This window comes from Scatophagus argus, chromosome 11 (assembly GCF_020382885.2).
Source record: "Scatophagus argus isolate fScaArg1 chromosome 11, fScaArg1.pri, whole genome shotgun sequence".
Lineage (NCBI taxonomy): Eukaryota > Metazoa > Chordata > Actinopteri > Scatophagidae > Scatophagus > Scatophagus argus.
The window spans coordinates 18,972,739-18,991,170 of record NC_058503.1 but is presented as its reverse complement, the minus strand read 5'-3'; the positions used below and the strand labels follow the sequence as shown (position 1 = coordinate 18,991,170).

The 18,432-nt window shown below is 40.0% G+C and overlaps 1 protein-coding gene across 2 annotated transcripts in view; it reads left to right on the top strand.

Moving 5' to 3' along the window:
* The first annotated feature begins 530 nt into the window (after positions 1 to 530).
* ube2f (ubiquitin-conjugating enzyme E2F (putative)) overlaps positions 531 to 18,432 on the top strand; it is a 30,514-nt gene continuing 12,612 nt past the window's right edge. Inside the window, exons 1-7 of one of the 2 annotated variants that reach the window (XM_046404201.1) lie at positions 531 to 792; positions 3,353 to 3,539; positions 5,152 to 5,181; positions 7,130 to 7,195; positions 14,384 to 14,451; positions 16,278 to 16,348; positions 16,549 to 16,606. In XM_046404201.1, the coding sequence (XP_046260157.1) occupies positions 3,425 to 3,539; positions 5,152 to 5,181; positions 7,130 to 7,195; positions 14,384 to 14,451; positions 16,278 to 16,348; positions 16,549 to 16,606 (408 nt within the window). In that variant the 5' untranslated portion in view covers positions 531 to 792; positions 3,353 to 3,424. The remainder of the gene's footprint in view (positions 793 to 3,352; positions 3,540 to 5,151; positions 5,182 to 7,129; positions 7,196 to 14,383; positions 14,452 to 16,277; positions 16,349 to 16,548; positions 16,607 to 18,432) is intronic. The other variant, XM_046404200.1, reaches the window with a different exon arrangement.

Sequence of the window (18,432 nt, the reverse complement as noted above, 5' to 3'; positions counted from 1 at the left end):
CCAAGCAGATATGAGGTTTCATCATGTGGATACTTCTATTTAAGCATTATATTAGAGTTCTACGACTGCTGGTCAGATTTATCACCTCGAATCCACAATCCAGAACCCTGTTCTAGAATATGGAAGACTGGGGCAACTACGAGGCATTCAGCAATTATCCTACCACATGACTACTGCACGGTATCCAGCAAATATATTTGCAGGTATACATTCTCTCACCTTTAAAAAAAACAACAACAAAAAAACAAGTCTCGTTTCATTTTAAACATTGGTTTAAAATGCCTGGGATAGTGGAAGAATCTTGTCCTGGCTAATGAGCTGAGATGAAGTCACTTATAAACCTAGGTTTTTCTACGTATAACTTTGACAGTTGATATATTAATTAAAAATAAATGATATTAATAGTAATATTAATGTATGTGAAGGCTACACCACGACAGCTAAATATACACCTGATATAATTCTAGACGAACCTACAAGAACCTACTGGAACTCGTTTAATACTCTGCGGAACTGTTTCACTGCCGCCATGTCTACACGGACAACAATAACGACCGGCATGCACTGCGCTTCCGTTGCCCATGACACCGGAACGAAGTTCTAACAGCTGATTCTCCAATCAGTCCACAGCTCCATATCCAGTCTGAGCCCTGAAATAAACATTTTTGAAGTTATTTACAGTCGGACGTGCCTCCTATAATCTCCGGCTGCAGTCGGAGGGTGTCGAAGCCCTAAAGCAGAGGACGGCAGCTGATTATGGTGTAGCACGGAGCGCTAGCTCTGAGACAGCAGGTAAAAAAAACAACGCTCATATAAACACGAGCTAACATTGGCTAGCCTGGATACTTTCTTAACAATCGGTCTCCACTGATTTATACAGGTGTCATGTCTTCGGTTACTCAACCACATGTGTGAAGAATAAGGCTGAACACAGGCTGCTTTTAAGCTTCGGCACAGTGTCTAGCTAGCTGTGATTAGCAGTGACAGCGGTATTACGGTCAGTTAACTGGTTAAAAGTGCAGAGACGAGACGGTAACTGAACTTGAAAACATTCGCATCAAGTCAAGGTCTGTTTCACTGGCTTTCAGTAGCACAGGAGGACTAATGTGGGATACACTTTTGCATGTGTTTGAGTATATGGTAGCTGGACTCTTTTGGTCTTGGTCGAGTTGCTGAACATTTTCTCATTTATAAATAGATGATAGGCTATACCCTTTTAACTGAACAGGTAATCGTACTTCGATATGCTAACAATATATGATAGATGTGCTTATAGCAAATAACATTGATGCACTGTAAAAAGATTTGTGCTTAGGTGGGAAGACCAGAGGAGTTGGATGTGAGTGCTGGACAAGAAGAAAGACGGATTTTTCATCAACTTGTGCTTGTTTATATGGTAGATGTAAAAATCAGTGCGCCAGCTCTATTGTCTTCTTATGCTGTCTGGACCTCTTCCTACTTTACTGACGCCCAGGTAGCGTTTGTCAGTGAGCAAGTGACTGACAGCTGAGGCAGGTGGGTGTTGAGTCAGACTCATGGGTTCGGTGATACCTGATACTCTCTGCTGCGCCCCAAATGAGTTCATCCAGTGCTCCCTCAATGATCTTTAAAGGGCTCCTCACCACCTGTGGCATACTACAACATTGTATTAGTGGGCATTAGCAGAAGAATAGAGACAACCAAACATTTTCAAAACAGCAGAATGAGTCACTGAGATCAGCAGCACTAAATTATTATGAAGTGGATTAAGTGATGTAAGGAGGATGTGTTAGATGTTGGCCTGTATGGATGCTGCTACACCAGGCAAGAAGCTTGGAAAAGTTTTCATTTTCCTTTAAGTTCTTCTTGAAGGAAATTTAGTTATTTGTTGTGTTTTTAGATGTTAACATACTATATTGTGCTTTTAAATTTCAAATCAGCTTTCTCGTCATGATCTTTATTAAATATATTTGATAGAAGTGTGTGAATGATTCAACTTTTAGATCATTTGCGAATTTAGATGTTTAGTATTTTCTTACATGATCTTGGTCGAACTTATTAGTGGGCTGTTTTTTCTTGGTTGAATTTGTTTAATCCACTTTGGAAGTACATATACAATAAATGTGAAATTAATAACAGCTAGAGGGCACAAGAAACCCTCACTGGAAATGAGTAAACAGCTTCTCAGGCAGTTTGCTTTTGCATGGCATTGATAGTTACCAGAAGACATGAGGGTAAATGCACTTGAGTTGAACAATGCCATGCTGTAGATAATGGCTTCCTGCTGCAGCAACATTAATAGGAAAGTTGGCAGAAGCATGACACTGACGTACTCTTCTCTCTCCCTGTTACTTTGATGTTACTGTGAGTCTGTTGAATATGATTTACCAGATGCTCATATTATAAGATTTGTGATGCTTCTCTGTGCAGGCTCTCCTCTCTATGGTACATTTGCTTTTTTGAAATAAATAAAAGACAACATCAGAGATGAGATGTGTTATTTGTTTATTTTGAATATGAACTTTTGAGTTTCTGGTTTCATACAGGGACCCCATAACTGAATAAGCACTGTTGAAATCCACAATAGTTAATTTATGTTTTTGGTATCTTTCAGCAGAGCTGAAAGCTGAAATGTTCATGTGCAGGCCATTATTATATGTCTTTCAATAGCAGTTCCAAAAAACATACAGTATTCTCTTTAAATGAACTTCTCTCATTTCTCTGAAAGCAAGTTTGAGTTGGTCATGAATATTGATGCTAAATAATCAGAGTTTAACTCCTCTAGCCTTTACTGCACAGCTTTTGTCTGTTATAGAAATTGGCTTTGTGAAAAGGAACATCCTGCAAAAACAAGCTTTATTATTACCGTAATTACATCAGTGGGTTGCAGTTAATCTCGCATAACAAGACTATAACTTAATACTTTATTACACAACAACACTTGTTTTTTCTGTCCTTTTGTTTGTCTCTTGGCCATGAAAGCCAGTCTGTAGATAATCTTAATATGTGAGGGTTGAAAATCAGATCAAGCTCACTCAAGCTGCTCACACAAGCTTTAAAAAAATTTAAAGACCCTTCTCTGTAGTTCCTTTTTGTCCATCCAGCCTTTGTATTATCGACCACGGATAGGTCACCAGTCGGTCACAGGGCAGAGACGTCTAGACAAGAGAACTGCTGACGTGCACAACAGCTTCACATCTGTGTGCAATTTAGAATTAGTTCACTGGAGTGAATTTGAGATGATTATTACAATGACATATTTACCACACTTGTTTTCGTGGACAGATGTGCCCTATTCAATGTGCAGTTTTTCTCTATTCTGCAGTGTGATGCAGTTGCTTCATTTGTTCTTCATGGTCTGTGTGATTGTCAGGCATTTGAGCAGCAGTGCAGTGCAGCACAGTGCAGCGTGGGGCAGACTGAGGTGAATCACAGCAGTGCAGCCATGCTTACGTTGGCCAGTAAGCTGAAGAGGGATGATGGAGGAAAAACGGGCCGTGCCTCTGGAGCCTCTGACTCCACCCACAGGGTCTCCATCCGGGACCGCCTCCTTACCAAAGGTAGCGTGCTCACGGTCCACTTTGTCCAGTGTGTATTTTATACAGAAGCTAAACAAACCGGGCAGCAAGTATCTGAGTATCTGAGGACTGACAGAGCAGGCCAAGGCAGTCATCTGTTGACTTTATTTTCTGGCTTATTTCCACACAGTAATACAAAATAGTTCATGCTCCTCTTCCTCCATGCATGTTTAGGCTTCTCCTTCTCCTTCTATTTCTTTTTCTACCTTTCTCCTTGGTGTTTATTTAAAGGCATCTCTCATTGCCTTGGGGGCAGCTTCCAGACACCTGCCTCCTCTTTTTTCCTTTAAATTTCAAAGGGTTGTCCTTGTCCTTCTCAGTTTTTGTCATGCAGCTTACATTGGTCTCAGTTTCACCCCTTGTTCCCACCACCGTTTTCTACAGTGTTTTCTCACCTTTAATTTAACAGACTTTGTATGGCAATAGTGTTTATGTTAATAGTAGTTCTAGTTCTATATGAAGGTAGGTGGACATCTGTCATCTGTCTGTATATTGCCTTCCAGTACATCATCCTTCTTCCAGTACATCGTCCTTTTTTCCCTCAGGGTACTGAAGTAATATGGGTTGATGCTCACAGGCGTAATAATAATAATACAAGGTCAAGTCAAGTTCTGAGGCAGGAAACTGCTAAATGAGCTGACCTGGGACCAGCTCTTCCTAATACTGCAACAGCAGATGACAAGCTTGTTCTGTCTCTTTGATGTTTGGGTAAAACATAGTCCATCTTGTTGAAGCAAAAAGGAACCCGCTTCCTGACAAGATCTTAAAATTACATTTCCTTCTGACTCTTGCCAGGGAGGTGTCATTGTTTTATTATCGTGGGTCTGTTTTACACATCGAATCTTACCGATCATTACTTCTCAAAGATGGCTGTGTGAAATAACTTCATTGAAAAGTAATGCAGTGCAGTGATGAATAAATTGGATTAAAGAAACAGTAACTCCCTACTAGCTCAGAGGGGCATGTTTAATAACTGACCCCATGCTCTGACATCCATGTGGATGGAGGAGAGTAAAAGTCATTGAAGTCATTGAAGTACCAAATTACGACTACACTCTGTACATGTCAAATGTTATGACAGTCTGAGGATTCTTAGCATGAAGTACCAGAACAGCAACAAAGACTTTCCAGAGAGGCCAAAGAAAACGTTTCCCCTCTCGCCTTGTTTTTGTAGGTTGTTAAAATGTTAAACCAACCGACACAAATAAGCAGTGAAAAATCCAACCAGACGTCACCCAGAGGCGATGCCAGCTACAACAACAGCAACCCTGTGCATACTTTCCTGTTGGTTCTCGTCTCTCTTTCCTCTCCTTTTCATTCCTCCTTTTTGTTGCCCACTGACCCAGTGATTCTGTCTTTTTTCTCAGCTACATTTTGTTGATTTTAGATCGCAGTTTATTTTTCAACTTGTATGTTAGACGTTAGCCTTTATGCTGAGGAGAATTTCAGCACTTCATTTAAAAAGTGTGAGTGTGACAGTGTCAGCTCTCTGTGTGGAAGGAGCTCACATATTTGTGTGCATGCCGGTTTGTTTCTCTCTGTATTTGCCATCTTTTCTGCTCCCTCGTTCATTAGTCTTTGTTTCTTTCAACAGAAGTTGCTGAACTTGAAGCCAATCTCCCTAGTAAGTATGCTTTACATTTACGCATACACACACACACACATACACACACACCGATCTTATTCAATTAGGTAAGTCAGACTCATCGTCTCTGAATTCATTATGTTTTTCTTACTTCCACATGTTTACTTTTGTGGCACTTGAGCCCCACATCTTCTTCACATCTGAAAGCGTGGCAGCTGAACTGGCTTAATATGCCATTTTATTACATCTTTTTTTTACTGTAGTTCTGGTAAATAAGCCAGATTGACAGGAAATTCTACTTTTGATTAAACAGACACACTTCTTTGGCACCTAAGCAATGCACTCAATAACACAAACAAAGCAGCATGAAAATAATGCACTCGTTAATACTAAACACGTGCTCGTGCGTAAGACACACCTGTCATTCTTAGCGCTGCTTTTCCAGATGAACATCAAAGTTGTTCTTGGGGTTGTTGGCCTCCATCCTTAGGACACTAAGGTGAACAGCTGGGTGATGGAGTAGGGGAGTAACAGGGGGTGGAATTAGGACATCATCTAATGAACGTGAATGGACTTGCTGTATGTCTTCGATGGATTTTCACTGTGGCGGGCGGACAGGACCTCAGGGATAAAAAGAAACCAAATGTTCTTAAGTTTGAACTGAAGAGAATTTGTAGCAATCCTGTCTTACGAGTCATATACAAGTTCTCTCACTCCAAGAGCTGCATCAGTGTCTTCATGTAGCTCACGTCAAACTATCAAACTGTTCCCTCTCTGTTGCAAGTCGGCAGCCTAATTAGTGCTTCCTAATTTTTTATCGGGTCCCACTAACACCACCGCTGACACTGCTGCTACGCCTGCAGTGTTTTCGTCCGATGATTTAGTTGCATCAATTTTGCAAGTGACAATATCTCTCATGATTGCGCACCTCCTCATCAACATATTCATCAGACTGTAACAAGCAGTTTATGACAAAAGAGGACAATAAAAAAGAAACAAGAGACAAAAAAGACTCAAGGCAATTTATACACACTAACAGAGTATGTATTGAAGGCTGGGAACCCTACAGCGATGTAGCTAACTGCCTAGGTTAAAGCCTGGATTCAGCTGCCACGGGGGTGGGGTGGGGGGGTAAGTATTTTCTTTTGTTTATTCTTTGGTCTGGCCCATCACTCTTTATTCAGTGACTCCAAATGACTGACAAATGTGTGTGAGGTGGGGATTTGTTTTGCCACACATAACCACATACATAGACACATACACATAAACATACATCTTTTTTAATTAAATTGTCAGCTTACACCATAATATGCTGTTATATCTCATGATTGGTGGGGCATGTCATGCTTGACAGATTTCTCAGTCTTACCATATCTCAACATTTGCACATTTCTTCATATTTCTTTGGTAATGCAGGCCATTTTAACATAAATGATCTATTAGCTCAGTACAGAAAGTTTGGAAAAGATAAATTAACTGTGAGATGTGATGAAATCATCATCAGTTATTTGTAAAGCACCGTGATTTACATGCAGCCCACAACAAACTGTCTGCTCCGCCCGGCTGAAAAAGTGGCTGAAGTGATGCATTTATTTCAGGTTTTCTTTGTATACATTATAGTATTTACATGTTTTAAAAGTCTAACAGTATAGGGCGGGGTGCTCTTCATGTGATGTCTGTGGTCTTGAGCGCAGTACATGTCCATGAACACCAGGGGGGAATGTGGTGCCACAGGGAGTCCCAGAACGTAAATCCTGCTCCTTTTTTGAGATGCACGAACACACTGGGGCTGAAGAAGCGTTTTATGAATACATAATCAATACATAATTTATTTCAAGGCTGTTATTTGGTACAAAGACAAGTAATAAAAAAAATAAAGTAATAATAGTAATAATAATATCATTTAAAAAATAATAACTTTAATAGGCTTTACCCTTTGACTCTAACACTCCGATAACTCTTCTCTCTGCCATTTGTTCCTGTTCAGGTACATGCAAAGCCAATTTCCCAGATGAGGACAAGCTCCATCATTTTCAGCTGGCAGTGTCTCCTGGTAAGAGGACAGTAAAACCCCAAACCTTTATCTGTCTTCATGTCTGTTCTTACCTAAATACATGCTTTAATAATTAAATAACTGCTTTGTTTTGTTAATGTGATGCGGATTCCTTTCACTTTTGCGGTGCGAACACTGTTTGCACTTTTTGATGCAAGTCAGACTATCATGTTAAATATAGTTGGAGCAAAAGCAAATATTAGTGATATGTTTGTGAATCCAAGTGTGTCTTAATGTATTCCCTTGGAACGGCACTCCAGTCGTGTCTTTATTTGGGCTGCACCGCAGCACACTCATTATTCCCCAAGTACAATCTGCTTTCTCAGCACTGCTCCAAGCTAAGCGAGCTACCTGTCGAATATTGTACAAGCCGAACACACTGGTGTGGGATTACCCAAGTCTCTGGAGGCTCCCCCCTCACTTCCTCCTCTCCATTTGTCACACACACTTTCTCTCTGTCCTCAGCCCAATGTCACTTTCTCACTTCTCTCGTTTATAAAATGTGGAAATCTGTCTTTGTGTCTCGTTTGAAGTTACGCCACATAGAGAACGCCAGTCAGAGTCTGAGCGAAAGTGAAAATGTGCCTTTGTGTTTGTGCATGTGCGTGGGTAAAAGAAAGAGAGGGACAAAGAAACAGACTGGCAGTTGAAGACAGTGAAACACGTTCAGAATATTTTCAGACGCTGTCAAGATGCCACCTGATTCAGACACCTCACACATGTTGGCAAAATTCTGTAGATTCTCTTTATAGAGTTTAGATAGTATTATTCAGTATTGTTGTTTTCTCTAAGGTTTACATGAGTTATGATAACTTTATAGTCACAAAAGCAAGTGATTGGAGAAAACATTGCTCCAGTAAAGTCGAACAGGGCAAAAAAACACAACAGATTATCTAAACCACGTTATCTGGAGGTGAAACTGGAAGTAATAATCCTCTTAGTTAGATAGACACAACTAAGACAAGCAAAATGAAACCAGAAAATTAGTCTTTTGACCCTGATAGATTCTAAAACAGACAGTTCAATTAATTTAATTTTTCTTTGTTTTCTCCTCCTTCAAATAAGTTTGACTAAACTATTGGCTTGCAGAACTGCAGTGGTGGGCCAATATTTCCTGGCATATGTAAATGAAATAACCCTCAAATATGTTGCAGCAGTTTAAGAAGCTTGAGTCACAGTCTTTGTAGGTGCTAATATTGCAAAATTACAACAAGTGGCAGCCTTTGTTAATTTCATAATCTAAAAATAAAAATAACCAATATAAAACATTTTGTAGTTGCAGTTTATTTACTGCTAATTATTCTTTTTTTCAGATTATTTGCATTGCAGTTTTCTATGTCTTGTTTATTTTGGCATTTTTGTTTCTGTTGAGATAGTATTTTAGAGGTGTCTCTACTTTTGTTGTGTGAGAGCTGATGGAAGTGACATCATTTTTTGTTAACTAAGATTTTGATATGTGATATATTCTTTAGTCAATGGTGAACTTATGAAAAGTTTTCGGGCTCTTGGACGCCTTTTGTGCGTCTCTGACTCATCCGCCTCCCTGCCACCCGAGTCGGCACGCTAACTCCAGCTCAGTTTTCCCAAAGGCCTTTGTAAGCTAAATCTGCAGAGAAAAGCGAAAATCAGCGATTAGGGACAGAGTTTGGTGTCATGTTCTTTAAGAGGAGTTGGTAGAGAGATTGAGTTCTCAGAGAAAGACTTGCTCAATTATTGAAAACCTCTGTCTCTCCACATACTCACACACTCACACAGTCACACTCACACAATCACACTCACACTCACACTCACACCCTCCCATCCTCTTCACTTCCTTTCACTTGTTCTTTTCTTTTTTATGTTTCTATTTCTCCCCTTGTTTATTCTCTCTCTCTCCCTCCCTCTCTCCCTCTCCCTCTATCTCACTCTATCTCTCTCTCTCTCTCTCACCCCCCCCTCGCCTCTCTCTCTCTCTCTCTCTCCCTCTCTCTTCCCTCTCTCTCTCTGTTTTCTCTTACTCTTGCCTGCTCTCTCTGTGTTCACTCCACTTACTCTGGAGTCGATCCTAATATGGCCCATTATCGAAACACAGTGTCAAATGCAAGATGCTTTTTGTAGGTGTCTATTCTTTTGTTCTCATATCATGCTGTCAAATTCCCTTTGAGAATTGTAGTATATTAGTTAGGTATAATTTACGCTGCAGGGAAGGCAACTGCGGTCAGGCAAGAAAATAAAAAATGCAAAGGGAACTTGCCTCAGGATGCAAGTTGTCTGCTATCTTTTAAGTCCACACCAGTGTAAAAGGTAAAATCATGTTGACTTGTCCTGAGGAGAATTTATAGATCAAGGCTTACATAAGGGCTTTTTTTGCTTTTTGTGCTTCTTTTATTTTTCTCATGAAAATGGTAGGCAGTACCAGAACAAGCCCAGAATTCCATTAGTAATTTTACTGTATGCGTTAAACATTTTGTACACACAGATGTTAAGATTTTCCAAAGCAACACTACTACAAAAAAATTACACTCACTCATAACAAAGATGCGTTCTGGTCACACATCTGAACTCTACCCTCTTGTGTATCACGCGATCTTTTGTCAGTGCCAACAGCAATACTGCTTTTTCTTTTGCTTTATTGGAGGCATGTGGTGCAGGCTCATCCAGGTGAAGAAGGGACACTATATTATTTTTTTATATTTTCATTACCAAGCTGCCTTCGTCACTGTTCTCTGCTTCCAAAGTACAAGTCCACATGGAAACCTAATCAAGAATACTCTCACGCACCCTCACACACACACACACACACACCGACTAACAGTTTGAGTCACATTGTTTGACCTGATCTAACTGAAGCAAGGCGAGTGGGTTCAGAGCAGATTATTGTATATGATGATAATGTTTTTATTCTGAACTGCACAATACACTTAAATATTTTATAGAAAACATTTCAAGCTCAGTCCCTTAAGTCACTGTGTTCGGTTTAGCTTCCTTTTCCCATGCAGCAGCTCTGAGCTGTGAGCCCTCAGCCCACGGACCCCCCGTGTCTCTGAGGAATGGGGACAGCAGCAACACTCAGGGGTGAACACATTCTCACATGTCATTGTTCAGATAATTAGGAGTACAATTGTGAAAGAAATGTAACGTGCATTGTCTTTGTGTCTCAGATGTGTGCATGATTTGCAGACAGATAATTAATTGTATCACATTTTAATGTTGTTTTCTGCAGAAACCTGCAAACTGAATGAAACTCTTTAAGAGAAGCCACATTTTAGGCATAGCAAAAAGTCAGAATGTGTGTTGGAATAAGTACCTTCATAGCAAAAATGCGTATGGGTTTTTTTTGGGGTTTTTTTTCCTGAAACACACAATGGTCAAAAAATAATTAATAAAATAAAATAGATAGATAGATAGATGACTTGTCATAGCAGTCCGATATACTTCGATACAGTAAAACACACAATGACACAAAATACTGGGTATAAAAATAGAATAAAATACACTAAAGGGCACTTGTATGAAAATAAATAATAGTAATAACAGTATCAGAATATAACATTTTTTCAGAGTGCAAAAAGGTGAGAGGTAGATTTAGTCCAGGTGTGTAATTATGGCTCTGACAGAGGTAGATGAGTTATAATGTCTGAAAAAACTGCTTTTACGGAGTTATTAAACCCTCTATCAGTACTTGGTAGAAAGACATTTTGCAGCAGTCACAATCTACTTTTCCTTTTGAATACATAACACCTTGGATGGCTGGTGCTTTTGCACATTGGCTCAGAAGTGGTCAAGTTCAGTCTTCTGTTAACAGCTATTCCACAGATTGCCTGGCCCTGGGTATGACTGCTCCTGTATTAGTTTGGCCTGATTTGGTCTTGAGAGCTCCCAGACTGGAGATTTTTTTATGTGCTTTTGTTAGTCTCAGATCCCTTTCTTTGGACACGTCCTTGTTGTTGGTGTATTTGTAAATGTACTTTTGTGAAGCCGAGTTAACAGCACTTGAATTTTGGCAGGCCAAGTAGATGCTTGTCCTATTATACTAATGTCGGAGCTTCTTCTGAAGTTATTGGACAGATAAACAGGGTGAACAATGGATTAAACTAACAGCAATGATAGGAGGTGCTTTGGGGTAAACAACAGCATGTTATTCTTTTGTTGGAGAGCAGCCAAGAAGAGGATACAGAGGCTATGTGGTCATCAGAAGTTCATCTCTGCACAGTACTGGTTGTGCATGTGTAATAGGAATTGACCCATATGCTTCTTCAGAGCAAATACCCTATTATTACCCCATATTTTTAGTAATCGATTAGAATGGCAAACAGTATTGAGAACCGACATTCATTTGTAGTAAAACCGACAAACAAAAAGTAAAGGGAAAGGTAAGAAAGCTCCTCTTAGGATCACTGTCTTATTTTGCTGACCCTGTGTTATCAGTAACAGGAAAAACAGAAACGTACTTGTGTTGTGTGGTACTTTTCAGAGACGCTGCCTCTTCCTGTTGTACTCACAATTACGGATGTGTCTATCAGGGCTCTGTCAGAAACAATAATCGCCTGTCAACACCAATCATCATGGGCTGTACCTGTTGCTCTGCTTCAGTCCTCCTTCCCACAGGGGAAACCACAATTCTGCTAATTAATCAGGGTATGATGGCTATAGTTTTGTTCTCTCATTACTTTTTTTGTCTTTGTTGCAGTGAGGAAGTCAAAGTTGTTGATTCACACAAAGACTCCAATTATATGTTGAGTAACGCTGCTTTCGAGCCGTTTCAAAGGGTCGCTCTCAACCAGCCACACAATTCTGTGACACAGATATGTACAGCATCAATTTAAACTTGAATGGAATCCATTTGCTCAGCGTGGTAACTGTCAGGGAAGCAATCTCCTAAGCAATCTACATGAGCAAACTAAATAATGATGCTAAATGATTGGGTAACCGTGGTAACACAGACACGTCCGCATGTGACTGTGGGTCTTTTTCCTGATGCACCACAATATCTGCTGGGCTTGTATAGGATGTCCTGTGCTTTTTGTTCTCCACCTCCACCTTTCTTTATCACCTTTAGTTGATAAAGTTGAATTGTTGAAACACTGCACGGCAGTGCATCGCCACATAGCCAGAAATAAATAAAAATCTTGTGTTTTAAACTTTTTGGATAAATTTGTACCTTTTATTAACCGTCTACTTAACAACAAATTATGTCCAGAAGTGTGTGTTTGTCCAAGTCCAGTGTCTTGTGACAGTAAAGACTGATTGTTCCAGTGTACTGACGATTCTCATGAATTATTTATGACCCCAGACTGCGGTTGTTGTGTCGGTTGTCGCTCTCTGTGCCTCCCTCTTACAGTTTGTGGCGTTTTCTCCTCATGTTATTTTCTCTTGTCTCATTTGTATCCATCCATTCCTTATTTCTTTCTTTCCTCCTATTTTCTACTTGACACTTGTTCAAGCTCTATCTCTCTGCTTCACACAGCATTCCTCTCGCTCCGGCTCGTCTCATTTATAATACAGGGGAGACTGTTTGTGCGGTCTAATTAAATTGTACCGCAGTCTTTGTTGCCATGAATGGAATCGAGTGAGGTTTAGTTTGTCCCTGTTGTGAAGGCCTTATCTCAAGTTGCTCAGTGTTTTGAGTACACAGAGAGGGAGGGAGAGCTGCTTGTCTTTATGCCAGTTTTCAATGTGTGTGCAAAAAATACCATTTACCTCTGAAACATGCGTTTTAAGTGTTACTGATACTGTGTCAGAGCAGCACAGTAACAGCTTTGTTTTGCATCATATTGTGAGGTGCAAATAACACGTTTACCCTCTAATATAAGTGAATAAAATGATAAATGATGAAATGTAGCACATAAATGTAATTTAGTATGTGGTCCATGTATGACAGCTGAGCATCTTTAGACAGAACCTGCAAAATCTGGATATGTCTGGAAACGATAAGTTCTTTCCCTTTCTGTCAGTCTTTCTTTCACTTTCTTGACTTCAATCAAAAGTTGATCAGTCCAAGACATGAGCTCCATAGGGACTTAAATTCATCTGTCAAAATGATGTTATCCAACTATAATACATAAAAATATCCATTATTTTGTGTTTTTGAGGTTCTTATATAGTAATATAAGATTCATTTGAATTCCCTTTTGTTACACTTTAAGACAGTTAATGAGCACTGTCAGTTAAGCTATATCCTAAAGTCTTTTTCATTCCCTGCACTGTCTCTGCACTGTAGTTACACTGCAGTCCACTGTGGGTGAAGAGCATAACCCCACCCTCAGGCAGTGACACAAGGAGCAGAAGCAGAGACACAAAAGTCTCCTGCGGTTCCACTCATCTCTCTTTCTCTTTTCCAGAGGACATCCACTTTCTTTGCCGGTAGATCAGATATTGTTTTGCGGTAGGAAAGTTCTTTGATGTGCAAGCCAAAAACTGCAGACGGACTGGCAGTTGTTGTGTTTATTTCTGCTGTATGACAGGCAGATACTGTAGTAGTAAAAATGCCTAAAGCTTATCATCCTTATTGACATAAATTCTATCGGGATCCTGTATCGAGATTATTTCATTGCTACATTTGCCTGTTTCCTGTGTATGTAGTGTGGTGTGTTTGAGTGCTTGCCTCTTTTGTAAGCAGCTTTTTAGAGTTGAAAAGGGTGTGTTGATGTAAAGGTTTCATTTTAGGCTTTAACTCTCCTGAGATAAACTCTTAGTTGGAGAATCAGTGCTTCCAGTTGGTCCCCTCATTTACTCTGTTTTGTTGCACATTTATCAGTCTTAGCCAAACTGGTCGATCTCCGCTGACTGCTCATGCACATCCTCCTACTTGATTTTAGTGAGACCAGTGCAGTGACATGGTGGGGTCCTGAGGCAGAAGGTGAAGCAAAAAGTAAAAAGCAAAACAAAAAAAACTTTTATCTGGCTGAACATTTCTTTATCTGGCAGTGTACTGCACTGAGCCAGTCACACTCAAGCCCAGTGCAGGTTCTGGATTCTCTAACTCAAATCGTATAATTTTATGTTGATCATTTGTATTTAAACTGGACTTAATGTATCTTATACCATCTTAGCCTCTTTAAGAAGAAGCTAAGAAGAACTCCTCCAGAGTATGCCGATGACTAATGGCCCTCTTTCCACAGGAAACTAAAGTGATGTTTGTCATAGAACATGTCCTTTACATTACTGAAAACCCTTGTCCTCTGTGTTTCTTCTTCTGTCTGCTTCCAGATGAGGGTTACTACCAAAGTGGAAGGTTTCAGTTTGAAATAGACGTTCCCGAAGCCTATAACATGGTGGTGAGTGGTGCAGCCATATCCATTTGTGTGTCTGTTTGTGTGTATTTGTGCTTGTCTGTGTGATTTTGTTGTCAGCATTGGTAGGTAACTTCCTGTTTTGACCTGTTAGAATGACGGTCCTTCAAGATGTGCTGTGGGATTGTGGTCTGTTCTACTCTGTCCTGTTGTTTTGTGTGTGAAGCCGTCACCAGAACAAAGTAGTGGTGCCTTCAAAGTATTGACTGCTGGCGCCAGCTAAAAATTTGTGCCTCATGGCATCAGTATTTAATTTCTTTTCATTTGACCTTCATGAGTGGAAGTTATTCCACTCACTCATCCTTTTTTGTTCTTCCGTTCATTCTTGCTTGACAGGCTTTATCTCAGCATGCCAGAGTGTTTGTGTGGATCTTTGTATTTTTGTTTGTTTGTGTATGGGTGGGTGTGTATCTTCTTCTTTTGTCTGTCTTTTGTCACACAAACACACACACTTCTGCATACAACCATCTGCGGCAGTTTTATGACACCTGTCAGGCAGTTTGGCCTTGTGGCGTTCAAGAAGAGAGCTGTTGCCATGATGGTTATCGAGGAAGGAGGAGGAAGGAGGATTTGGTTATCAGTATATTTCTTGTAATTAAGTCATATTTAATCCATAATTGCACAACTGTAGTTAAAGCGAGCCAGGAGACTGATACTGTTTAGCTGTAAAACCTGATTCATGACAAGCTGTAAATGTCTCTACAAAGCTGGGGCTTCATTTATAAAAAGGACTTACAATAAGGTGTAAGTATGGCTTAAGCAGAAAACTACATGTAAGTAGCGATTTATAAAACCTTACTTTGTTGTGGAGATAAACTTAAGCGAAATCATAAAAGCAAGACGGTGGCACGGTGGTGCAGTGGTTGGCTCACAGCAAGAGAGTTCCTTTGCCTGCATAGGTTTTCTTTGGTTTTCTCCGGATACTCCGGCTTCCTCCCACAATCCCATTGGTTAATTGGCTTCTCTACCTTGCCCCTAGGTGTGAGTGTGTGCGTGTGTGGTTGTCTGTCTTTGTGTGTCAGCCCTGCGATTGACTGCTGACCAGTTCAGGGTGTACCCCGCCCCTCTCCCCGCGACCCTGACGGATAAGCGGTATAGAAGCGGTATAAAAGCAAGAATCCCATTTGTGATTTACACAAAATTAAACAAGGTTCAACTTAAACAAGGTTTGCTTTAAAACATGATATGGTGCTCTGATTTAGTGCTATTTACTACTTACGACAATCTGAGGCTAAAAGCTCAGCTGGTAAACAGCAGCTTTTTTCTTGTATAAATTGATGTATAATCAAAAAACAGTACAAAGACAATATATTTAAAGTTTTACAACATCAGCTTCATTGATTTTTGTAAATATATGCTTATTCTGAATTTGAGCCCAGCAACACTTTTTTAACAAGTTGGGACAGGAGGAATAAATTACAGGCAAATTTGTGTACTGCTCAAAATGCACACCTGTGTGGAACATTCCACAGGTAAGCAGGCTCATTGGTAGCAGGTGATAGTATCATGATTGAGTATGCAAGGGGCATCCTTCAATCGTTCACAAGCACGGACAAGGTGAGGTTCACCACTTTGTGAACACATAATTGTTTAAAGGTTATGGCTGGATGGGCTCAGGGATGCTTTGCAAGGCTGTTGTCATTAAGCACAGATTGTTTGCAAATGATTGCATTCTGTTTTCATTTCCATTTTAGGCAGCGTCCCAACCGTATTATTTGGCATCAGGGTTGTGAGAACTGACTATATAAATTGAATTGTGAAAGAAACAAAGATGTGTCTCTGCCTCTCTCTTACCTTGCTGTTTTCTCCAGCCTCCTAAAGTGAGATGTCTGACCAGAATATGGCATCCTAACATCACAGAGAACGGAGAGATCTGTTTGAGGTAATGCTGCCTTCTTCATGACTTGCCCTCACTTATGCGTTGTGTTGCTCTCTTCATTAAAGTTATTATATTGTATATTCTGCCTGCTTGGAAATGCATGGACACAATATCACAATATAGACTGACAGGCAGCAAGAAAATGTCTTTGCTCACATGAAAGGATTGTAAATGACTATATATATTTTTTTCTTTTAATGCAGCCTATTGCGAGAACACTCTATTGATGGTACAGGCTGGGCCCCAACCAGAACATTAAAGGTAAATACTTTTTTTTTTTTTTTTCTTTACATAACATACAGGACATACTCCTCTGCCACATTCAAATGAGGGACTGACTGTAATGTTTAGTTTCACACTGACAGTAAGAAGTTAGTTTTAAGTTTTAAAGTTTTTTAAGTTTTAAGTTAGTTTTCTAATTTTTTTTTTCAGATGATAGATTGATAAATAGATTTTGCGAACAGTATGATACTGTTTTACATGAGTCCTTTTCTGTATTCAGCCACTTTTTCCACTCGTTCTTAAACTGACAAACTGGAGGTGTAAGAAACCCAGCTGAGGGCTGTTGAAAACACTAGGAAATCCTCACAGGACACGATTAAACGTCCTTTGAGGAGTCATGTGAAGGTAAACTTGACGATGAAAGGGTTTTCAGCTGCAGATAAAAGAGTGCTTTGACTCCTTATGCTTTACCCTTCACTCCATTGAGCATTTTATGCAAGCTGTTAAGAAACAGTCGCTGAAGCTAAAAGCAAGGACGCCCTCTGCTATCCATGCTCAAGATTTGACTAAAATTATGTTTGATACTGACTGCAGCGTGGATCTGAATGTAGTCGTAAGTTGAACCTCTGCCTTCCGTGTTGGCTGGCCTTCCTCCACCCAGTACCAGATTTACATGTTTCGAGTTTCATCCAGTAAATCCTCTTGGTGCCTCGAGAGCTTCCTACCCAAACTGTTCTTGAAGTTATTGCTGTGATTTGTGTTATCACTTCAACTTTGTGGTCTTAGTCTGCTTTGAGAAGAAGCCATAATCTGCTGTTCCTGCCTGTGCAGAATGAAGTACATTGTCTCTATAATTACAAATTGTCAAGCTACATAAAGTCTGTTTTATTGCAAAGACATCATGACTGGTTTCAACGTCACTGTAGTAGTGAGGTTGGGAGTGTGAACAGAGGTGATGTTCAGAAGCAGACATTTACACACACGATCCTGCGTTTCGTTTACCTTCTTCCAATGACTTTCATGGGTGACTGTACTGTGTGTCTGTCTGTGGTCTCAGATAATCATTTTCTTTTCATCACATACTGCTGTCCTTTTCTGGTATTTGCTCTCTCTTACTTTGATCGACTAATGGAGCTTCGTCAGTACAGCGGCCACCTGAATATGTGAAGAAATCATTTTTTTTGTTTTTTAGTGAGTTAAAATGAAACTTAAAATATGTAATCCAAAATAAACACAAATACCCTGTTTTTGTGTATCTATCTTTGTAATATACTCCAGTCTCAGTTGTATTCTTGGTTTGAATTGAAAATACTTTGCTTCCTTGTCCTTGATTCTGGAAGCAGCTTTGCATAAGGCATGAGTGCTTGTGTGTGTGTGTGTGTGTGTGTGTGTGTTCATTGTAGCAATAATAACAAGTGAGCACATGCTCGGGCTTAAGATCCTCACACTCTGGCTATGTAACTTCCATGTAGTTGGCATAAATGCATTTGTGCAGCGGTTTCAGGTCGCACATTCATGATTTAAAGCTGCTGTATCTGCACACTTTAAATGCTGATAGAAGTCAGCAGTGCACAGCAAACAAAGGGGGGGTAATTCTGTAGCTTCTGTGCCGATAAAAACTTACCCACCTTCACAGATGATTTGAAATCCACTTAAATGAACAGAGTGATTTGAAACGTGTTCTTTATTTTGCTTACAGTGCATAATTGTCACTGGCAGTTGCCAGCTGTAATATCACAGAGTATGGGTACATTTCATCTGTTGCTAATTTTCTTGTGCAACAAAGCGGTTCTGCACCTTGAACAGATTGTTATGGCATGAAGCCTGCTGCTGATGCAGCCGTCTCGCTTGCGAGCTAATTCATT